Below are 24,837 nucleotides of genomic sequence, written 5' to 3' on the forward strand. Positions count from 1 at the left end.
CCGCCCGTGGTGATGTTTCTTTGATGGCCTTGATTGATCTTTAATAAATGAACTTTCTACCAAAAATATTATTCACGGAAATCCTGTCTTTGGTTATAAGTTTGTATGGTGAATCTTTAACGTATGTAAATATAGGTGAGACATTCAAACAGAATCTATCACGTGGAATCTATTTCTCTCAAAGATTCATTTGGATACATCAGATCATTTAGGCGCATAAAGTTCCCTAATTTCCTCGTAACCAAACACTTAACTTTTCCATATTTTTCTAGGAATTTGGATATACTCCTCGTTACAACTTACAACCCCTTTTTAAATTCCAAAACCTGCAACCAAACGGAGGGATCCAATTTTTTTCTAAACCGAAACCGCCAAAACCCCACGAGATCCCGAAGCACAACTTCAGTGAAACTGCTTAAAGAGAGTTGTGGCACAGACACAAAGCTTTTATCATGGAGAGACCGACAGGATGATTTGATGTTCTATCGCTTACCTGCTTACCCACCGGCACATCGGAGTTCTGGTCTTCAAGGGTTTACATGTTTTTCCACAAACGATGCTTCTTCTGTAGGATTCATTTTCATGAATATTGCCTCTGGATTTTCGTCTCTGTTCTTCATTTTCACTGTTTTTGTTTATAATTCAATTTGTTTTGAAGTTTAGGGTATTGATGGATTTCAAATGAAGCAGCATTCTCTTTTGTTTTAATCCCTTAATCAAAGCATGTTTTGTAAAATCATTACCCTAAACTATTTTTTTTTTCCATTTTAGTCATTCGTCTAGTGTGATTTTTCTTTTTGGGCATCGGTTTTTTGTCCCTTGTTTTGCTTTTCAATTTAACAGTAATTTTATCTGGGCATTTAATTTATGAGGATTTTATGAGAAAGTTTTGTTGATACCTGTGATTTTCATCATTTTTATTTTTTATTTTTTGATGTACATTTTACAGGTAGAATCACAAAATATCTATAAGTTCCATGGCTTTCTTGGAAGGTGAAGAGAGTATTTTAGATTCCCTTAACGATGATGTAAGCATGGAAGATGTTGATATGGTTGATGTAGAAGAAGGTGAGTGTGTGGAGCATGATAAGAACATTGAACCAATAGAAGCTAGTGGAGAAGATGATAAAATGGCTCTTCAAGACTCACTTGATGGAAACCGCAGGTGGAAGGGGAAGGAGAAGAGAAAGAAGAAGAAGAAGAAGAATAAGAAAAGGGGCATCTCAACGTCTAGCATCACAGACATAAACAGGCAAGTGTTACTAAATTTCTGATTTATATGATTTACAATCCCTAATGGCATTCATGCAATGATGTGATCATCATTATATCTATGGCTATATTTTCTAACATTGCTCACTGAACATAAGATATAAATCTATACATCATAGATTTACCAACGCAGGCCAAATTAGAAAGCTATTCATGATTTTGAGGTTCTGATTATTTCTGTTCAATATTATACCATTTTGCAGGTTTGTGATTGACACATGTAGACGTTTGAAGGAAAAGAAATCATACTTAGTTTGGAATGCTGTTGGTTGCCTTGGAATTGGTGCATTAAGTGATCTTGTCAAAGAGGTATGCGATCTAGATCCATTTTTATAATATGTTAATGTATAAGAGGTGGTCAACCGATCAATAGATACTCATTACTGATTTGAGGGTTTTATTGTTCTAGACACTTTTTCTTTCATAAGAAAGTCAGTAATCTTTTTCTACATCTTAATATGTTGTGAATTTCAAAATCAGTTTCTGCTGGAACTAATGGTTTAGAGCGATGCTAGTTGAGAGTTGAGACTAGTTGAATGTCCCTTAATTTTCTTATGAGATGCTTAGCAGCATTTATGCAATGAGTGATTTTCTGATTATTGCAATGGAACCCCTTTTTTTTTCTTTTTTTCCCCTTCTCTCTCTCTTCTTCTACTTCTTCTTCTTTTGAGGGAGGATCTGCCACTGCCTTGGTTTTCTAACTGACGGTACGAGTCTAACTATGTATCCATTTAGTTTGCTAGCTTCTGTATACTTCTCTTTTGTGTATCCTGAAAACTGGCCACTCCCACTCATAATGACTAAATGCTTCTGGAGTCTGGATCACCAGTTTGACCAGTCAAGTTGGGATGTCAAAATCTGGATTTGTCTAAATACGTGGATGTATGGCAGAGGAAAAAACTAATTTGTATTGCACCAGTTATTGCATGACTTAAGGTGAAGTGGTGAATTTGATTTGATGGTATCTGTAAAGGATTGCCCAAAGCTATTCTGTTAGCATCTATGAATTTTCTTCTCATATGTTAGTTTAATCCAGTTGTTGCATTTCACAAGGTTGAAGCGGTGGAGTAGATTTGGTGGTGAAGCATGTATTTGGTGATATCTATAAAGGGCCGGGCCCGAGCTACACCACTGACATAGGAATTTTTCTTCATATATTTGTTTAAATCCATAAAATATATACTCACTGATGTAGCCTCAACTGAATGAAATCTGAACAGCCAAGAGGTCAGTCAGAAATAGCTCCAGCAACAGTTTTACTAGTCCAACATATGTTCAATTAGGGTGATATAGATCATGGTGGGATGTTTATTATGATCATCAAGTTGATAATGTATTGAGAACAGGTGATCTCACAAGTAGGTTCTGGTTCTTTATTAATGAGATTAGGTGAGGTTTCAAGAGGAATAGGTAAATTCTCGATGGGATGAAATATGGAGAAACCTTAATTGCCTGTGCATCTGGTGAAATGAATTCAGAGCTTGGTGAAACTTGGGTCAAATTTAGAGTTTATTGGCTGGACAATATCCTCCCAAGTTCAAAGGATCTAGCTGGGTGGCTTGAAAATCATGAAAAATCTTGATTTTCAGTCCCAAGATTTGGGGTTTCTGATCAAGAATCTCAAGAATCAAGGGTAGGGTTTTCAGGTTTGGCTGGTACAGGGATTGAAAGTCAGGTTTATGTAGGGGAATATATGTACACCAACTCTGAGAGAATTATGATAGTGGAACTCTGAGGTCTGTGGAGATGAAGGTGGTGCTCTGATGGGGTTTCTTGTACTATGAAACAATGAAAATTAAATGGAAAGAAGGGGGCAGGGGGTTTTGTACTGTACCTGGGTCAATGGTTGAAGATTGGTGCTGTTGAGGGCTGATTCAACAGTCAGTTGAAAGAGAAGGTCTTCACCTATTTGCCTTATGGCTTCTCCTAGGGCTTCCCCACCTAGGCAGCAGCTATGTGGAATTACCTGGGCTGATCCTGTGCAAGAGCACTAAGAGCACTTGGCAAACAATTAGATAATCAACTGTAACCTTGTATTAGCCCTCTATGGGGTTTGTATCAAAGTTAGAAGAGGACTCTCAGTCCTAAAGGCTGAGGTTATAGGAGGATTCTTGGACCTAAACGCTTTCAAATAAAAATTATAAACTAATCTTGTGAAGGAGATCCAGCCGTTAATTAAAGCCCTTGGACTTGTTGCCCTGCCCTTAGAAGCCCAGGTAAAGCTCCTTGGCTAAAGTCATTATTTTTTTGAGGTCATTTAGGTTTTCTTTCAGTCTATTATTCAAAGTCAATTTATTTCTTGTAAACGCTATTCACTGTTAGGCTTGCTTAGTCAATAAGGCTCTCTCTGGTGTGATTTTCATTTTTTATTTTTACCTATTTTTCAAAAATCAGTGTTAAAAATGATTTCTGATCAAAATGCAAAAAGTGTTTGGTAATCAATAAGTAAAAGCAAAAGAAACTACTAAAAAATGTGCTAGCTTGTCATATCTTTCTGCAGAAATGATTTTCTTTTTAATTTTAAAACTTGTATGCTTCATAATAGTCTTTCAAAATTTTATTTCATAAACTAGCATGCATTGATAACGTTTCTATGCTAGGAGCACTGTTTCAACATTGGAATCATGTTTCTAGGAAATCATGAATTTGTATCTCCACCTCATATGCTTTCCTCTATTCCTCTCTATGTTGCTAAAGTTTTTAAAACTTGACCAGCAACAATAGAGCAACCAGATCCCATAATATACAATAGTTCAAACACTTTTTAAATTATTCAACTTAAACCACATACTAGAACAATGTATGAATCCTGTTGGATTTAAACCAACATTCCCTGAATAATTCCAAGTGCTCTGCCATATTGAGCTAAGGATTCATTTTGCATAGAAACATAAGTAGGTGATTTTGCTTTCCCAACATCTTAGAGGAGACAACACATGAAAATCAGATGAATCACACTGGAAAAATAATCTAAGAAAAATGCGCCAAGACTGACTAATGGAACACAGCTGCCTTACAAAAAATAAAGTAAAATTTTAATTGATAAAAATTTGATGTAACCTGGGTCTAGGTTAGATCTTCCAGGATCCCCTTTAATAAGAACCAGGAAATAATTGAGCTCTCAATGAAGTTAGGGCTATTTAAGGAATGGTTTGGAGAATTATCTTGTTTAATACTTGGTTAACAAAGCTAAATGGGTTGGTTTTGGGGTATGCTTGAGATAATTAAAATTATGGGATATCCTATGGGATGGCTTGAGTGGGAGAAAAGGACAATTATTTATGTATATTGGGTCGTGGGAATATTCCAAGACCCTAGGGAATGGATTATTAGGGTTGATAGGAGGGGAATGGGATAATTTGGATCAATAAAGGTAGGGTGGTATATGCTCAAAGGGGAATGGGGAAGGAGAAGAGTTTAGTCAGACAATTTGGTGAAACCCAAGGAAGATTCAGACTTACACTGGGCGAGCCAGAAAGCCTGCAGTAGGTGAAAAAGGGGGTGGGAAACCTTGTGGTAAAGGAGGGAAATGGGTCTTGCAGCTAGGGTAAGAAGGGGGTTGGGGCAATTCTTGCATTTTCTTGATCTTCTTTCTTTTCTTTTCTTTTCTTTTCTTCTTTTCTCTTTCTTTCTTATCTTTCTTTTTCTTTTCTGTTTTGTTTTGCTGCAAGAACCAAGAACCAGAAAATTTGAAATTTAGAAGAAAAAAAAGCGAAGAGGGGGTATCGCAGAAAAAGAAAGGGTAAGGGGGAATTCTGTTGCCGCAAGTGAGAAGGGGAAGAGGGGAGGGAGGAGCTGTGGGGGTAGGGGAAAGGGTAGGGATGGGCTGCAATGGAGGAGAGGGGGTGGACTAGGCCCACGATGGAAGGGGAGGGGCTGGCGAAGTGCGGCAATGGTAGAAGGGGACTGTATTGTACTGCTGTGAGTTGAAGGAGGAGAGCTTACCAAAATTACCCTATTCCAACCCAAAACCCTGGATTTATCCAAAATAGGGAAATTCTGAAATTTCATAGATCCCTTCTTCCTTGGTTTACATCAGAAAGTTTAGCAATAGCTTCTGGTTTGGGAAGGGAATGCATAATGAAATAGAGAAGGATTTACTCTATCAGTCCCTCTTGTTTCCCCTGTTAATTTCTGCTTTCATCTCATTCTCACCCGTTCATTCCTTCTCAGCTGCTCCTTCATAAACTCTGCCAAAGAGGTTGAAAAGTTTACCTGAAGTGTTGAATTAAATTGCCAAGCTTCCTCAAAAAGACACAATCAAGAGTTGATTTTTGAAACCCTACCTTTGCCAGTGGTATCTCTGTATTAGTTCTGTAACTCAAAGGCTTCACTGTTCTCACATAAAGTAATGGAAAAATTGAAGAAGAAAGAAGAGAGAATAGAATTAATTTGGTCATGGAATTGGTCAGTTGATTTGTGTCAAGCATTCAAGGGTTCTCCTCTCTGCGATTTCTCTATGATGCGCAGCTCCTCACGTTGGCGTTGGTGCTTGTAAAACCAAGAGAAAGTTATAAAACATTACAAATATATTGATTTAACCTTACTTATTCATGTTAAGAAGCACATATGTTTTAAAAACCACCGCAAAAATAATTGAAATTGATTTTGATAGAAAAATCAAGTTAGGCCTTTCCTTTTTATTTTAGGACTCCAGTTTGGATTTAGTTTCTAATTTTGAGGCCTAGTTAGAGTTTGAAACTATGTTAGGCTATTTGGTCATAAATATTGATGTAAACACTCAACTGAGTGATGATTTGAATTTTGAGCACTGCTGCCAGCAATGTACAACGGCTTAGGGTGGTTTTGTGACCATCAATGAATTGAACTTTGAGTTCTATTTATTTCTGCCAGAAATGTACAGTGGCTTAGGGTGGTTGTGTGACCATCTTCCCCCCCCCCCTCTTTCCCACTCTCTCTATTTTCCTATGTGATTTCTTCTCCATCTTATTGCTGGAAATTCCTACAAGATGAAGTTCTTCTTCAAGCATTCCACTTGTTCTTCAAGTCAGTAGTAAGTTCAATCAACCCATCCCCAAGGTTCTTGTAAACTTCCTTTTCTTCCTCCCTTTCTATATTTTCATACTCCATAGGAAACCCAAATTTCAAACTTGGGGTCTAAATCAGTCTGACCGTTAGAACCGTCCCAAACTTTAGGGACCATATTTCAATATTTCCTCCTGCAAGGTATTAGGATGTTAAATGCAAAAGATTACTCCATTGAATGTCCATTTAGAATCAAACATGTTCATAGCCTGATTAAGTCAAATTATAGCCCATATACAGCCCAATAATGGCCTGGGACTGGCCTTAGCCTAGGGATCTACCCGCCCAAATTTTTTGGCCCTATGTGACATGCAATGTGGTAGATTTCAGGCTGATTAGATAACTTTGCTTAATTGATTTTTTCTGAAGATCTTAGCATTGCTATTGATTTTTATGGGAGTTGAACAGTGAAACAGGATGGAGTTAGCTGACCTTTTTCATTTGGGATGAGGTCAGATGGGCTCAACTAAGTTTATTTAACTGCTTCCTTCTTCATGGTCTATACACAATTCAAACTGTCATATGGTTTGGTATGCTTGGGTTACAAGAATGTGGATTTTCATTGGTGGTTGTTTAAATAACATGTAATTTGTTCATGGTTTTAATTTCTTTTGGTTTTTTGAAATTACAGGTGGATGCAATACAGGCATGTGGAGGTCAGATGACAACTGATGGTAGACGCTTTCGTACAGGGGGTGGCATATTATGGAGCATTTTGAAAGCACGAGAACCAAAGGCTTACAAAGAGATAATGATGAAAGGCAAGGAATTTGAGGTGATCTCTCTCTCTCTCTCTCTCATGTGAGAACCTTAGTGCAATGTTTAGGTTATACCATTGCAACCATCTGACTGTGGGTTCAAAACTTGGAAAAGGTTTGTCTGTGAAGCAGGGTTAAGGTTGTGTACATTTGCCCCTTCTAAATCCTGCAGTGGTTGGAGCCATGATATTGGACTTGCACCGTCTCTCTCTCTCTCTCTCTCTCACAGCACGCATGCACAGCCACACGCACATCATAGTGAGAATGTTATTGGAACTAAGTTCCCTTCCTTTGTTTGGCACTTCTATTAACCGTCCACTAGGACTTGGTGACAGTTCAGAAGATTCAGACATTTAACCCCCCCCCTGCCAAAATTCTGATGCATGAGCTTGTCCCTGTTGTAAACCATTGCCCTAACATTCCAAATTTGCTACTTCATGGTAACACTAACTGATCCTTTTATCTCTTTTGTTGTTCCTGCTGATTTGTAGTGCTTTGGGTTTAATTGACAACACCATAATTATAATAATAATGATAGCAACAATAATAATAATAATAACAACAAAAATCCCCCCTCCCCCGCCCTTCAGGGTGTTTGGGGGTGGTCGTGTGGTTGAGTGGTGGAAGTAGTTAGTTTGGGCTGCCTACCTATAAAAGCATTTGTGTGGCATGGCATTGCAGAAGCAGTTCAGGCAGCAAAGAGTAAAACAATTGCCGCAGCAGAACAAAGAGGGGCCTCCTCAGAAAATTGCAGATGATTCTTGTGATGGTACCAGTAACCGGGTCTCAAAAGAGAGCTTGCAGCATTCACCACAAATTCGAAGTGAGGAAATAGAAGAGAGTGATTCTCAAGGTAAAAGGGTATCTGTCCTGAACAGGATACGTGTACCAGTGACATATGATGACTTGGTCGGAGAGGAAGCAAAAGATCTATCAAATTGATTGCTACATACAGAGGATTTTTAGTCCATATCTGTATTTTGTCCATAGAGCCTCACTGTTCAGTTTTGTCAACTTTAAGTATACTTCATCATCTCATTTGAAATGCATATATTCATTATTGAGCACCATTTTTGTCTTCCCCATCGACTACAAGTCTACAACTATCAGCTAGTTGGCTATATTTGAAGCATAGTGTTGCAGTGGATCTGAGATTTGAAGCTTAATTTGCTTCCAATTTTGTTAAGGTAATGAACACTTATCAATTACTGCGGCTGTGCGGAGTCAGGTTACTAAGAATTGTTACCAATGGCTTAACGACAGGGTGGCTAGTGGCTGCATTTTGGGTTTAAGCTTGAGCAAATAATGAACCCATGTAGTAGGGATGTCAACGGTGCAGTTTGGAGCGGTTTCGGGCTCAAATACACCCAGCCCAACCACGGCCGTTAGCAATATAATGGTTTCGGGCCAGTTTCGGTTTGGTGTGGTTTGGGTTCAAGCTAACGGTCTATACTCGGGTTGACTAACGGTTTGGGCTAACAATTTATGGTATGCAAGAAAAAGAACAAAAAGAAATAGTTAAGCATCTTTTAACAAGAGCCAGAATTCTATGGAAAGCAAACTTGTAATTGATCAATTCCCATTAAAAAATGAAAAGTTATTCCACGTTACTTAATTTAACTTGACATCCCTCTGGATTGGATAAATATTTATTTAATTTAAACAAACTTGGTACATTCAATTGGGCATTCATACTTATTCCTTCTAAGTGTCCTTTTCGATAAGAAAACAACGAAGTCAAGGACTCAAAGAGAAACTAAAAGGAAGCAGCATCACAATCCACCTAAAGGATCTCCTCCAACTCGTGGGGAACATCCTGAAAGAACATCCAAGAGCACTCCATTGTTTATACTATTTGATATTTGAATTCATACTCAATTGTTTTTTATAGTCTATACCAACTACCTAGTGGTAATACGATAATTCAAACAATATTTAATGTAAAACTATAAAACGGGTTGTAAAACGGTTTATAACGGGTTGCGGTTTGGGTTCGGGTTGGTGCGGGCTCTACCACCCTCAACCCAATCACATCCCATTAAGGTTTGGTCCGGGCCAATTCGGGCTATAACGGACCAGTGCAGTTCTGTTTTAATGGTTTTGGCTGCAATTTGACACCCTTACAGTGTAGTGTCCACCCTCTGTCAACCAGCGGTTGGTGAGCGGTGATGAAAATAAGATGTGCGGGACACGATTTCATTTCAATTCTTCTTCTTCTTCTTCTTCTTCTTCTTCTTTTTTTTTTTTTTTTTGTTAGAGTTTTTGTTAGAGTGAAACTGGGTCAAACAAGACCAAAGAGAGACTACACTGGCTTAGGAAGTAGATCTGTCCTAAGAAGTTCCTTCAAGTCCAAAGAAGGGTCCTGAATAATTAACGAGTTACTGTCCAAAGGAAGGACCATTCTCGAACACCAATCAACAGTTTTATTTCCTTCCCTATCCACATGGGTAATTCTGACATGTCCATGTGAGTGGTAGCTTTTCCGGATAGCTGAAATTATATCACCATATTTTCCTTGAAAACTCCCATTAGGCTCCCAAAGAGATATAACTTGCAATGAATCTGATTCCATTGGCCGTGCCCCTAGATTAAGTGAGAGCCCTACTTTTATCGGCATTAGTTTTGCCTCTAGCACATCACTACATAAACATTTTTGGAGAAGCCTCCTCTGAAATTACTATCCTGATCTTTTATTAGTCCTCCCAATTGGGCAAATTGTTCTTACTATAGAAGGATGCATCTGTATTATATTTGAACCATCCCTCTTGTGGTCTATACCAACATTCTTTTTTAGCATTCGAATATTGAATTCTCAACGGAGCTTGGCATGACAACCATGCTTCTTTCACAGTGTTAAAGAAATCTTCAATAACCACCCGTCCATTTCTTGGCGTAACAAAATCAGGATCATGATAGTCTCTGTTTCTCCAAAACCAAAGAAATAGAGAACACACAAATTTCTTTGACCAATCCAATGCCCATCTAGATGCATCACCACAAGTGTTAAGAACATACCATTCTTTCATGCAACAAGCAAAGAAACATTCTCAGTTCAGAGGGGCCACAAGCTGAAGCCAAATACCCTTGGTGAAAGAATAGTCTTTAAATATATGTAAATTATCTTCAATTTCAGTTTGGCAAAAGTCGTAGTGATCCTTGTCATGTAAGTGCAGATATTTGCAGGACAGTTTGAAAAATCAATATAAACAAAAAAAAAATTCTTTAAAAATTTGTCCAGCTTATTAGGTTTTTCTATTTATAATGGAAAATCAAGACATATTGGACTTAGGACTTAGACACAGTTTTGTGAGGTAGTTGATAGTTGATAGAGTAATTATCATTGATTTTGTAAGATCAAATCAAAATTTGGCAAATCCATTAATAAAAGGTCTTATAAAGGATTTGGTCAAGAATACTACAAGAGGGATGGGTCCTAACTCTATTTCCTAAGATCACCAATAAAGAAAACTTGTCTTAATATTTGAGATATCAAATTTTAATTCAATAAGTAAAGTACTTTGTATGGAGTGGTTTGCAAGCACCAATTATCTACCATCTCATGGAGGAGTGTTTGGTACCTACAATGTAGGTGGAGGGTGAGTTGTATGTTCTTAATAGATTTGTAACAATTCTTGTTGAGGTGTTTGTTACAAGACATCTTTGATAGATCTACCTAATTGAGTGTATGAAGTGTGGCCACTTTTATTGAATTTTGGGCTTAGACTCTAAGGCCCTCATGATACCGGGATAGAGAAACATGGCATTTATATGTGTCATCTTATTGGAGTGTTTTTGGAGAAAAAAATAAAGTGTATGAGATATGTTTGGCTTATCATCATAGAATTATCAATTCAAAGACTTGTCTACTGTTTACTTCTGATTAACTTTGATGGATTTCATTAAGTGGAGGTTTAAGTCAGAGTACACTTACCATTTAAGCATTTGGTTTCCAGTTGCTATTGTATATTTATTTTCATTATATTGAAAATGGTGGGTGAATATTGTATTATTTTTAACATAATAAAAATAAGGTTCCATTTTCTTGTGTTTATAGAGTGTGTAAAACTTTCCATTATTTATGTTAGGAAAGTGTTTTTTATTTAATCCCACATTGAAAACCTAGATGTTGGAATTCGAGTTAATTAATAACGCTGCCTATTAACTTTGATTTATAAGAATATGACACTAATGTGTGTGTGGTGTGTGAGTAAGGACAGTGTACCATTTGAGCGCACTCGTACTCATGCATATGCGTGGCATGGGCAATCAACTATTTAGGTGCTTTTGGCGCATGCACTTAGCATGCTTGCATTGCTTCGAGTGAGATCAAATCTAATCGTATATTTTGATCAATAGTATATCAAGGATGATGGAATTGATGGTTCAATCTGGACTGCTAGATCATGTGGCTAAACAATCCGCCGGCTTATATTTGAACGTGGGCCTCAGTGTCCCTCCAGAGAAGTGTACATATACAAACAGAATCATGAACTGTTCAACACAAACACCTTAGCCTATAAATACACTCTAGCTTTAGAACAATACACATAAGGAGAAAATCCAAATTTTCTCTGTTCTTGGTTTTGTCAGTGCTTTGCAAAATCTGAGAAAATCAACTTTGAGTTGGGCTTTTTTGTATCATGAGTGACTACTTGTTGGCACCTTATAACACCTTTTGTACGCAGGCAAATTATGTCTTAAGGAAAGCGATTACAGTAATGCGCCTAAAAGTTCTAGCTTTCTCACTATGCTCTCTTGCTCTTGATACTTAATTATTTTATAGTTGTATCTTTTCATTTGTCAAAAGAACTTCCAAACCAACTCCAATATAATTATTTTGTGCTTTAATCTTTCTAATTTTGAATGTATAACAACCATAGTTTATAGCGTCAGTTTCAAGTATCATAACAGTCAACTGATTTTAAGAGAAGTATCATCTCATATCATATTAGCCACAGTACATTTTGGTACAATCTAATACGTGTCCTTTAAAAAAGAAAGAAAGATGTATTAACATGTATCGTATCGATTGCATTAAATATAGAAGCATATCAACTAATATCATCCCGTATTGTGTGATACCCTAAACCGTGATAAAACAAACAAGAAGAATAAACCTCATCATGGCGAAATGGGATTGCCTACACGGTATTTTTTTTTTTTTTGGTAGCAAAGGCGCTTTATATATAGGGAATTGAGGATGAGGATATTACATATGCCGTCGGTAAGGTTTGAACCCACAATCTCTCCACGAGAGGTGAGGTTCTCAATTCCATTTTTTTTTTAGTAAAAAACTCCATTTGAAATCATATACTTTTTTTTTTTTAAAGCTAGGAATATCATACGGCCCAAGTAGGGGTGTCAATTTATAGCCTGAACCGTTAAAACTGAACCGTACCAGCCCATTATAGCCCGAACCGAACCTTAATGGCCCGTAATTGGGCTGAGGGTTGTAGAGCCCGCACCAACCCGAAACCGAACCGTAACTCGTTATAACCCGTTTACAACCCGTTTTGTAATTTTACATTAAATAGTATTTGAATCATTATATTACCATTAGGTAGTTGGTATAGAAAAATAAAAAAATTAAGCATGAATTCAATGATCAAATAGTCATTTTACTACTTAAAATCTAGGTTCTTGATTTCTATAGAATAAGTGGGTTTTTTTAATGGAAATTGACCAATAGCAACTTTACTTTCCCTATAATTTTTGCTTTTGTTGTAGGATGCTCAATTGTTTCTTCTTGTTTTTTTTTTTACATACCATAAACCGTTAATCAACCCAAATCTAAACCATTAGCCCAAACCGTTAGTTAGCCCGAACCCAAATGCACCAAACCGAAACCGGCCTAAAATTGTTATTTTCCTAATGAGCCGTGTTTGGGCTAGGTGCTTTTCATAAGCTCAACCCGAAACCGCCTCAAATCGCATCGTTGACACCCCTAGACCCAAGTCATCTTAATTTTGCATGTAAGATATAAAGATATGATATACCTTGAACCCAATGAATCTTATTACTATCAGATATGATATATCAGTGAAAGTTTATGGGTTCGACTCTGTGATAGTTTTATGTAATAGTCCAAGTCCCTCATATAAAAAAAGTTACAAACTATCAAAAAAAGAGAAAAATATGAAGCATATTTTTGACGTCCGATTGGAATCTTCATAATGAAAGAATTTTTTTTATAAGAGATTGAGGAAATGACCTGGCGTTGCCGGTAGGGTTTTATTCTTCGCTATTTAGCGAAACCCTAGTCGCCTGCCTCTCGGTCTTTTCGTTCTCTCGCTCGCAGGCGCTCAGTGAAGGTATTCTCTAACCCCTCGATGCTACAGCTTTGGATCTGAGATTCTGAATTAGTTCATCGTTACTTAGATCTCTCAGTAACTTTGATGTTCAATTTCGGCTATGAATTTAGCTCTCTTGTACTCTCTATTTGAGTTGTTCTTACTTCTTTGTATTATCAATGGTGATGCGCACCTTATCTGCTAATTCCATGAGAGACACAGTTCTACCCACATAGTTTTTCTGTTCAAAGCACCCCCGCCCTCCAATCTCTCTTGCGTCTTTCTCATCATTTGTAACTGATATCTTAGTTTGATGGTGTTGTTGAGAGTGTGAACTAAAGGGTTTGTTGGATCCAGGTATAGTTGGAGGTGCAACTTGAGGAAGGTTTTAAAAATGGTGGAGAAATCAAAGGGAAGAAAGGAAGAGGTCGTCACCCGGGAGTACACCATCAACCTCCACAGGCGGTTGCATGGCTGGTGAGACATGTTGCCTGATTCCCTCCCCTATGCATCATATCATAGCGTGTAATGTTTGGTGTATTATTTACATTCTATGTCGATTTTTCTTGATTATGTGGTTGTTCTTTCTTATTTGAGGATTAAATATTTTCATTTATTTTGTTCCATTACAAATCGCTTAGATACACAATTTAATTTTGCTCCATTACAAATCGCTTACATACACAATTTAGACCATAAATGTTTGTTTTTTTTTTTTTTGGGGCGGGGGGTGGTGGAGTGCTGGCATTTGATTGAGAAAAATTATGTGCATCAGTCTGATGTGTTTGGTTTTAATTTCCCCAAAGGATACATGGGGGTGAAGAAATAAGTCGGAGTTGATCTAGTCATTCTTGTACAGAGTTTGGGAGCAGAGTGATTCTATTAGTTAAGCTCTTAGGTGTTTGTTTTGTCCCACTTCGCCAAGCTTCATTGTTTGGTACACAAGGTATCCATTGCATGACGCTCCTGTCACCTGGGGGGTTGTCTAAGGAGGATCATAATTTGTGCCATTATAAGCTGCTTCATAGAGAAGTTTTTTCTAAACTTTAACCCATGAACAGGGCAACTTTATGGTTGCAAGAACTCCATTATTTACTATGCATAAGAAGTTAGCAGTAGAGCCGGGAATTCTGGCATTATATATTGAAAATAGAATGAGCAAGACCATCTCAGCTTATTTTATTGTTAAGTGAGGTGATTAACCATATTGTTGTGCTCTTTCCTTGCACTCCCCCAAAGCACTCACACACACAAAAATGAGAGTACATGTTTTTTTGTACCCAAGTATGCTTATCTTTTTCCAAAATTAGCTCAAGCCTGTGAACCAAAATTTTTAAAACTTAATGTTGTATAAGCTTGACTGTCTTTTCCAGTGCTAGCAAAGAATATGAACAATTTTTTTCAATTTTTTCAAAGTAAAAATTTTTGTGCATGAGTGCGAGTATTTTTTACCAATACTGGATGTGCATATGAACCACGATCATGAAATCGGCAGAATCTACCATTAGTAATATGCATTAAATATCCTATTTCTGGAGTTCAGGTGCTAATAGTTTTCTGTTGGATGCACATGATGATCTGCAGTTATTTGATGGTGGATTAAATTTGGTGTCGACTTCTGTTATTTTTATTTCCCAATTGAGCTCGGACATGCAAACAGTAGCTGTTGTGGAAGCCATTTAGACATGGAACTTGTGGGTCTCACTGAAGGCTTTATTTGGTTGGATGTTCAGTCTTTAAATGACTTTATATGAAACTGAACTGTAGAAATAATAAAATGCTTCCATCATTTTTCTTAAGAAGGAAGGTGAATTTTGTGGGACAAATGAATTTGTTTGGTATACAAGGGCCTTTTTTAGGTGCAAGTATGACTTAACCATGTTGTATGCTTGCTTTTCTTTCCTGCTTGAGCTTACGGTGCTTTAGGTACATTTTTTTGTTTCTAACTAATATTTATTTTTCATGTGTGTATAATCATTTTTGGACTCATTTTTATTTTTAATAAATTAGAAAACCCCCAAAATCATTGGCTAAAATGTTTGTGTTGCCCCTCCCCCCCTGGTTGATCTATTTTAGCGGTTGTTCCAACTTTTCTCGTATTGATAAGCCTGCTTCCATCTCTCTTTCTCTGTCTCTGTCTCTGCTGCTGCTGCTGCTGCTGCTGCTGCTGCTGCTGCTCTCTATCTCTCTTCTTCTCTCATCCTGCAGCTCTCTTTTTCTTGCTTTGTTCCACTTTAATTGAAGGTATCTCTCTCTCATATTCCAATCACTGGTTGAGTGGAGAACAAAATCTGTTGCCCTGAGACCTTGTGGATATCATAATTATACCCCAGCCTTAAACACAGGGGTAACCCATTATTTTCTTCTAGACTATGGCTTTTTAATGTTTTGTCTTGGGTGCAGTTTGTTGCTATAATTATGTCATGATGTTTGCATTTTGATATTATTGTTTTGGTTTAGGTTTACTAAGGAAGATATGAATGGTTACATAGTTGCTGCTTGTATGCATTATAATTGATTGGTTTACTCTACCCAATTATGCAAGCAGTGATTTACATCTGATTTGTTTTCATTACGATATGGAGCCCCTAATAACCTTTGTGAATAACAGCACCTTCAAGAAGATGGCCCCCAATGCCATAAAGGAGATCAGGAAGTTTGCACAGAAAGCCATGGGAACTAAGGATGTTAGAGTGGATGTGAAGCTAAACAAACAAGTCTGGAGCAGGGGGATCAGGAGTGTCCCAAGGAGGGTTAGGGTTCGGATTGCCCGCAAAAGGAATGATGATGAAGACGCAAAAGAAGAGCTCTACTCACTCGTCACCGTTGCAGAAATTCCTGCTGAAGGGCTGAGTGGATTGGGCACAAAAGTAATCGAAGAAGGAGATTGAGGCAGTTTTGAGTTGGGATAGTGATTTTTCAGCCTTACAACTTAGAATTTTTTTGTTGTATCATGACTGAATTCAGGTATCTGCCAGTTTTAAGTTAACAATATTGATGTTTTTGGTTTGTACCGAGTCTGGTAACTACATTTATGGTTAATAGATATTGGTTCAATTGCTTATCCGTGTTTCTGTTTCATTTGTGAGTATTGTATGTCATGTCTTCAGAGTGAGAAGTAAAGTTGAAGGTGAAGAGAAAAGAAAAGTCACATGTAGGTCACGGCACTTGAGGTTAATGAATTAGATCCAGGGTAAACCAGTAGATTGCTGTCGGAAGTGTGGGAATTCATTGGAACCTATAAACTCAATTCACAAGCAAATCCCAATGTCTGATTGTCTGTTCCTTTTATCTTAGGTATCCTTCTAATTTAATGTATATAAACAGGGATATGGCTACTTGGAGGTATTTTTCATTTGATCTTAGGCTACCGTACTGACTAAAAGAAGTAAATAATCTTCAAAATGAAGATCGGACATGAGTTATGACTGATTTAAAAGAGGGTTGCAGGAATCATTCAAATTGATTCTCTGTGCTTCCTTTTTATGCTTTACAAACCACAAGGCATCTTATTTCACGACTTATACCTTCATGGCTGCATCAACCTAATTGATTGGCGTTGTGCTGTTGTAAGCTGTTAATATGGTTGATCTGTTTATCTCCACTGTCATTAAACAGCATTTGCATTATGCCAATAGTAGAGCACACTCTTCTTTTTTTGGTACAAAGGGGCTTTATTAAGCTGAGGGATGAGAATATTAATATGCTTAAGCGAGAGTTGAACTCACGACCTCTTCACTAAGAAGTGTTGGTTTCAACCACTAGAACAGCTCTGCGTTGGCAGAGCACACTCTTCTAAGCCAGAATAAGCAAGCAAACGACTCCTCACTAATGTTTGCTTATCAATGTGTGGCAATTCCTTCCATGCCCCCACCAAAGTTGCCATAAATTATCCATTCTCACCTTGCCCCTTCTTTTAAGAAACAGTTTTGATAAAAATAGCGTGCAAGGAATTACTTTGTTCCTTGCCTATTAGTGTTCCACTGTTGCCATTCTTTTTCCTTTATTTATTTGATAAGGACTTGAACATACTCATGCGCCAACTTCCATGCCTTTTGACCCACTTCATGTGGGTTCCACAACCTTCTATTGAAGGTCCTATCATTTTGGGCTTTCCAGATCTTCCATCAGATGAATGTGCAAGTTGTTAGAAACTCGATTCTCTCTCTTTTAGAAGAAAATTTCTTGTTCTTAATCATGTCAAGCCAGGATATGAAAGATAGGTCCTTATCACCCCCTTTATACCCTACTGGGCTAGAAAACCAAACTATTTGAGTAAAATGGTAGTTTAGGAGAAGATGATCAACTGATTCAAGAGAACTTCCACAGACCAAGCAAGAAGGATCAATATTAAAATTCTTTTTCTTCATGTTTTCACCCGTGGGTAGGCCTTCTGCTAAAGTTCTCCAAAGAAAGAACTTCAACTTTGGTGGTGCTTGAAGCTTCCAAATGAATTTCCACTTCTCTTCTGGCACTAGCCTCCATGAGGAGACCCAACCATCATTGCTAACCGAAGGAATCACCCTCTCTTCCCAAATTTTTATATAAGCAGCCTTCGTCATGACCACACCATTCCTAGCACCCAACCAAACATGCTTGTCTTTAGATGGAAGAATTCTAAGTTGAATCTTGAGAATCTCCTTGATGATGTGTTCAGGGAACCAAGCATTGAGATTGTCAATATTCCAGCACCTATTATCTTGGTCAATAAGCTGATCAACTAATTGGAAAGGACAAATTTCCTAGCTTTGTAAAACCCACCTTGTAGTCTATGGTTGTGGGAATCCACTTATCCTTCCATATATCGTGCTTGACCCTTCCTCAACTTGCCAAATAATATGTTTTTTGAGTTGTTTGATCCCTTGCAACATACTCTTCCAAGCCCACGAATCATGTGCCTTAGGTTTCACATCAAAAATTGATGAGTTAGGGAAGTAGATAGCTTTATAAAATTTTGCCCATAGAGAGTTGGGGCCCTTCCACAATCTAGTCGTCACCTTGACCAAGAGGGCAAGATTATGAAATTCTGATTTTTTTAAAGCCAACTCCCCCTTTGTTTTTAGGGCTGCAAAGCCTATTCCACGATACCCAATGTGTTTTACTTCCTTCACCTAAAGTACCCTAGAAAAAGTTTGCTGAAGCTTTTTTGATATGATCTTGAAGGGATTTTGGGAGCTGAAAGTGAGCACTTGCATAATGAGGTAAAGCAACGATAACTGACTTCAAAAGAGTATCTCGGCCTGCATGAGACAATAACTTGGTCTTCCAACTTTCCATCTTTTGAGTAACCCTATCATATAGCTCCTTGAAGGTTTGCTTCTTGGATGAGCCCACTTCAGAGGGGAGACCGAGATATTTGGAGGGCCCCTTAGTGTATGAGATCTTAAGCACTCTAGAGAACCATCTCTGGAATTTCATATGAGTGTTAGGGCTGAAAAACATATTTGATTTCTTGAAGTTGATGGCCTGCCCACTTGCTCTACAATATGTCTCTAAACATGCCTTAAGATTACACACAACATCCAATTTGACTTCCGAAAATAGGAGGCAATCATCAACAAATAATAGATGTGCAATTTGGGGGGCTCTGTTCTTCACCCTAATACCTTTAATGGTTCCAGCTACTTCAGCTCTCTTTATAACAGAACTCAACCCTTGTGCACACAGAATAAATAGAGCAAGGGAAAGGGAGTCCCCTCTTATACCCCTAGTAGGGGATATGGGAGCACTAATGTCACCATTGATAAGCAATTTATAAGAAATGGAAGAAATGCATGCCATCACAAGTCCAACCCATTTTCAATAAGATAGCTTCAATGAAGCACCACTCCAACCTATCATAAGCCTTTTTCATGTCCAACTTTATGACCATAAGTTTTTTTTTTTCCTTTATGTAGTGAAAATTTTTGTGGGCCATATAAACATTATCTGAAATCAGTCTTGATGGGATAAATGCAAATTGATATGGAGCCATTACTTTATCTAGAATAAATTGCACCCTGTTTGCAAAGATATTAGATATAATCTTTGTGACCACACCTCCTAGGCTAATAGGTCTATAGCGTTCAAAGGTTTCTGGGTGGGGGATTGTGGGCAGAAGATAGATGTACGAAACATTAATTAACTCAAGATTCATATACCTAGAAGCAAAGAAATCAGTCACAAAGTTAATAAGATCATGCTTGATAGAATTCCATAAGTTCTGAAAAAAGAGAGGGGGGAAGCCATCCAGACCTAGTGCTTTGAGGGGGCCCATGGAAAAAAGTGCTTTCTTGATCTCTTCCTCTGTTGGAACTTGGTATAGACTGTGATTCATATCGTTTGTGATGCATGGCTCAACTGATTGGATTACTTGTTGGAGGGCATCTTCATCGATTGGTTCTGATGTGAATGCATCAGAAAAGTGGTCACACAAGGTGCTATGGATTTCTCCTTCCTCAAAAGTCCATTTTCCATCCTTATTCTTCCAAAAGAAGTATTTTGTTTGATTGTCTTCTTTGGAGAGTGCATGCATGGAAGTATGTTGTATTAGCATCTCTTCCCTTTAACCAATCAATTATGGATTTATGCTTCCATAGGTCCTCTTCCCTCAGTATTTCCTCATCAAGTTCTTTCATAAGCCTATCCACTTCTTCTTGTGAGTATTTATCGCCTTCAACACTCTGCAGTTGTTCTAGTTGTGTCTTCAACTTGGCAATATTGGTTTGAATGTGATCGAAAATATTCTTGTTCCACTTCTTGAAATTGGTTTGGCAATGTTTAAATTTCTGTAGCAACTTAACATCAGCTGAACCATGAGCATTCATCCCCAGGCTTGTGCTCATTAAGGCACTATTCCAGTCCAATGACATGATGTTGGCTGCGTGGAAAAAACTTTGCCCACTACTGGACAAGCATTTGTAATCCTTTATTCTATAGTAGGAAATTAAGAATGAGGAAGAATATTTCACCACAATTGCTTGATTTTGAATTGTTTTAATGAATGGCCAATTAAGGCTGATGGAGGTAGATTCGTTGGAATACAAGAAGCTGTTGGATTTCAATAATCTAACTATTATAAGGATAGATACATCCTTATTTATATGTTTGATCAATTTAGACCATTAGAGCGATCCAATTTTTCAAATTTGATTATGTATAAATGTGACTGTACAAAAGGGTAGCTCTATGTACAAAGTCATTACTATACTAAATACCTACCTCCCTACCAAAGGATATTCTCCTAATTCACAAAACGAGCTACTGAAATTTTGAAATTTTTTATAAGTACTATATGGTTTGGGCTAGTTAGTGCATAACAAAACTTGGAAAACAACTTTTGTTGGACTGTCTTGTATCATGGAAGACTGTTCAAATGAGTCTTAAATAAAACCACGTTGTCACGTGCTTGAGAGTGCCACCATTCAATCTTTGCTATGCTGATTTGAGTATACTTTCTAACATTTTGTTGGCAACCATTTTTGTTAGTCAAATATCGTCGTTACTTGAGGAGAAGAACTATTATTTAGAGGAGAAAGTTTGTTCACGATTCTCAGATGAGCAACATAACTTCTCACTATATATTTTTTTTTTTGAATTTGATAAATGATCTCAAACTTGAAACTTATATGAAGTGCCACTGCAAATTGGGGTAACCTTATTGTTAAAGGGTGAAAGAATTCATATTTGGTTTGAAACTGTATTACTTACCAATGACATAAGCAATTTTATTTATAAAAGTAGCTTAGGTGTTTTACAGATAAATGACTCCTTACAATAGTCACAAGTAGTTGAGATAGAACTCTTTACAATTAGGTTGAGAAAGTATAAGGTGTTCGAATAAATTTCAAATTTTGAAATTTAAATAATTGAAGTACTCAAATGGATTTTCATTGGACTCTCTTTATCATTCCCCCTCAAAATATTGGGGGTGGGGGGTGGGGTGGGTATTCATAGTAGTTTGATCAATGCTCTAGAAAGATTTGTGCCATCAATCCCTTTGTAAAGATGTCTGCTATTTGCTTCTATGATAGCATGAAATGAACCTTGAGAGTGTTGTTGAGTACCAGGTCTCTGACAAAGTGGTAGTCAACTTCTAAGTGCTTCGTCCTAGCATGCCTCACTAGATTTGCAGATATTTGAGTGGCTGAGATGTTATCAAAATAGATAAAAAATGGCTTGGGAGCCTGGATATTGAGATCTCATAATAGATAGGATAGTTATAGAATTTCAGATCCCGTTACGGCTAGGGTTTTGTATTCTGCTTCAGCACTAGAACATGATATTATAAGCTTTTTCTTGGAAGATCATGAGATCAAATTACAACCCAAAAATGTACAAAAACCTCTAGTGGATCCACATGTATCTGGATATACTGCCTAGTCTGCATCTGTTTAAGTTGCCATGAGATTAAATTGTGTAGGTTTGAGAAGAACTCCTATCCGCACTGTATGTTTAACATATCTTAGAATTCTTTTGGCAACTTGGAGATGATCATCCGTTGGTTGATGCATAAATTGGCATACTTGGTTGACTGCATAAGAAATATCTAGCATGGTGTTGGTGCTATTTCTGCCGATCGCCTTGAACCGTAGTTTTCCACACCGAACTCCTCAGATCTGATTCGATCTGGTTTGCTCTTCGATTGATCAACCTCCCACTCCTGAAAGAAACAGAATACTAGTAAGAAACGGAGCCGATCGTCTTGATCGGCGTCTCGTCTCCGACGATCTAGTCAGTATGGTAAAGATGGTGTTTCCGAGCTCTCTGGAGCTTCTAAAATGCTTGTAATGGAGTTCATTCAGAGTGAGCTTAGAGTTTGGTTGATTCTCGAGACTTACCTTCTTACGGATCTTCCCTCGCTTTTATACTGGCTTTCCCGCTTATAATACTCTTTCAATCATGGCCATCAGATCATCGCTCCTCTTTGGACGTCTTCGATCATCTTACCTTTATCTCTCAATTGAACCCGGCTGAGGTTGGTTTGACCGGTATGAACTGGTAATGGATATATTAGTTACAACATAAGCCCCCAAGCCTGCTGATCAGGTTAAACCTAAATGAGACTCTGATCAGCAGGTTTTATCCTTTTCATCAAAATCATACAGTATTCCTTGTCCAGCTATTACGCCTTTTCCCAAGGTAATCCTCGATTTCTTCAAAACCTTGATGGCGAGTCATCATATCATCATTGTTATCTTGAAAATCTGCTTATAACCATGTCCCTCATGAAATCGTGTCCTTTGTATTGGTTGAAATTATATTACTGTACTCAGCCCCCAAGTTATCTTAAAACCGGCTGAAATCACTGTCTTGTCAGACCTTTTATGAATTTTCAAATATAACTTTTTAACTTCCTTAACGTTACCGCCGCTTGATCACTGATTTCGTCTTTTTCCCATGCATTACCATCATATTGTTCCCTTGCCTTTTCACACATCATCTTCATTCTTTTCAAGTTGCTGTTTTCATACGTTAGCCGATTGATCCCACGCGTCGGTTACGAAAGGTAATGACCATCGATTTTGGACCATCGTGTATTTCCCCCTCCTTTCAAGAAATCCTCTCTCATTCTTTATATATATCTGTCAACTGTTGCCTTTTCCTTTCCGTACTCTGCTCTTCTTCTTCGCGAACATCAAACATACCTATCTGCTCAACCTGTTTCAGATTTTACCTTTCCAGTTTTCTTCTTCTTCCTTTCTTGTCTCCGCCATGGATCCTGCTTCCAATCCTTCAGGTACCAGTACCTCTGCTCAACCTGATATACCTCCAAGCAGCGAGCAAATGAAAAACGTGTCTGGTGCTTCCTCCTCTCAACATAATCCTTCAGACTGGAAACCTGTTCCGTATGCTCACGATGAAGCCATTCTTCTTTATACTCCTGTCAACATGTCCAGAGAAAAAATGGACCCAAAGCATGCTGGTCCTGAGTGGTATCCTTCCAAAATAAAGAAATCCCATCTGGATTCTTATTTGGAAAGTTACCATTTTCCTTTTGATGCTAGAGTATGGGTTCCTGACGCCTCCGACCGTCCCTACTCAGTTGATCCAGGTGTTATCACCATCTACCTTGATCACCTTGATTCAGGTTTTAGAATCCCCCTGATTCCCGTAGTTCAATCTTTATTGGACTATTATCATGTCTGTCCTTCTCAGCTTACTCCAAATAGTTGGAGACTGGTTTACTGTTTTTTTGCGTTTATTCTCCAGATGAATCGTGTCCCATCTGTTGACCTTTTCAGAAATTATTATACCTTGAAGGTATCCCGCGAACGCGGATACCTTCACTTTGCCAGAAGAACCTGCATTGTAGGTGAACTGGGAAGAGAATCCAAAATTTTCATTGATTCTTCCATTCCCCATGACAACAAGAAATGGCGGGAAAAGTACTTCTTCTGCGCCATTCCAAATCCAAACTTCCGGTCTCAATGGTGTCTACATTCCTTGGAATCCTTATCTCCTCTAAAAGTACGTCCTGTACTTACTGAATATGACCGAATAACCTAGAGTATGATTCCGACTGGAACTCCCATAGATGCGGCCAAGTTGAAGACAAATGCAGGTCTCATTAGTCACGGCCTTTTTCCAGGTAAAGATAATAACTGTTGTATACCTTTCTTTCTTTTTGTAATCCTTACTCATTATCATATATTTTTACCATCAGAAGTAATTGCTCGTCCAATCCCTAATGTTGCTGATCTACGAAGAAGTGTTTCAGAGGAAAAGAAATCCGATTCTAGGGTTATTAAACCTTCCAAGAAAAGAAAACACACTGCCCGTCATCCTTCAAAAAGAAAAACTATTAAAAGAGATTCCCCTGATTAGGAGAAAACCACTCCGGCTCCAGAAAGTGCCATCAGAGAAGATACCGATGTGCAAATTGTGAAAACAGTTGCAAGTAAGACCCCTGGTCCCAAGATGAGGACCTCCAGAACCTCCAATACACCGAGATGTAGACTTAGGTCTACTGAGTCCGATTCCGACCGGGGGCTCGTCTGGTTCAAAGAAGAAGAAGAAAAGAAGAAAAGAAATTCATACTGCCCCCAAAGAAGTTCCCACTGTTGAAGATAGTCCACATGAAGAAATTCCTCACGATACTTCTGTCTTCCCAGAAAAAATGGTTGAGGACGAAGGTCAAGGTAAGGATTTATTTGACTATTCTTCTGACCATCTAAAGAGAATTGCTGAAGACATATTAATACATGCTGCAGGTGGTATTATTGAGGAAATAGCTGACCAATTATGTGATGAAAATGTTGATGTTCCTGTCTCTCCCTTGGATGTTGTTGCCGAGGATCGTGTGAATGAAATTTCCGTTTCCGTTTTACCTTTATCCATCCTTGTGTTGGATGTTGCTGTCCCAGATACTGATGTTGTTGCTGCCCTAGATACTGATATTGTTGTTGCCCAGAATCTTGATGTTCCCCCTTTTGAGAAAAGTGATCAAGATGCTCCTCCTTTGGAGGAAAATAACCAGAATATTTCCCAGG

The 24,837-nt window shown here is 38.0% G+C and overlaps 2 protein-coding genes across 2 annotated transcripts; both read left to right on the forward strand.

Annotated features, from left to right (window-relative positions):
- The first annotated feature begins 368 nt into the window (after positions 1-368).
- Positions 369-8,283, forward strand: LOC149011491 (uncharacterized). Its single transcript, XM_089163227.1, has 5 exons — positions 369-567; positions 950-1,252; positions 1,476-1,581; positions 6,950-7,093; positions 7,758-8,283. The coding sequence occupies exons 2-5, from the start codon at positions 978-980 to the stop codon at positions 8,016-8,018; spliced, it is 786 nt and encodes a 261-aa protein (XP_089019353.1). The 5' UTR covers positions 369-567; positions 950-977; the 3' UTR covers positions 8,019-8,283.
- Positions 8,284-13,302: 5,019 nt separating this feature from the next.
- Positions 13,303-16,426, forward strand: LOC149011492 (large ribosomal subunit protein eL31). The gene is made up of 3 exons (XM_089163781.1): positions 13,303-13,387; positions 13,724-13,843; positions 15,978-16,426. Exons 2-3 carry the CDS (start codon positions 13,761-13,763, stop codon positions 16,255-16,257), a joined length of 363 nt encoding a protein of 120 aa, XP_089019907.1. The 5' UTR covers positions 13,303-13,387; positions 13,724-13,760; the 3' UTR covers positions 16,258-16,426.
- Positions 16,427-24,837: the final 8,411 nt, after the last annotated feature.

Source organism: Hakea prostrata, chromosome 7, assembly GCF_041222555.1.
Source record: "Hakea prostrata isolate BN-2017 chromosome 7, UWA_Hpros_2, whole genome shotgun sequence".
Classification (NCBI taxonomy): Eukaryota; Viridiplantae; Streptophyta; class Magnoliopsida; order Proteales; family Proteaceae; genus Hakea; species Hakea prostrata.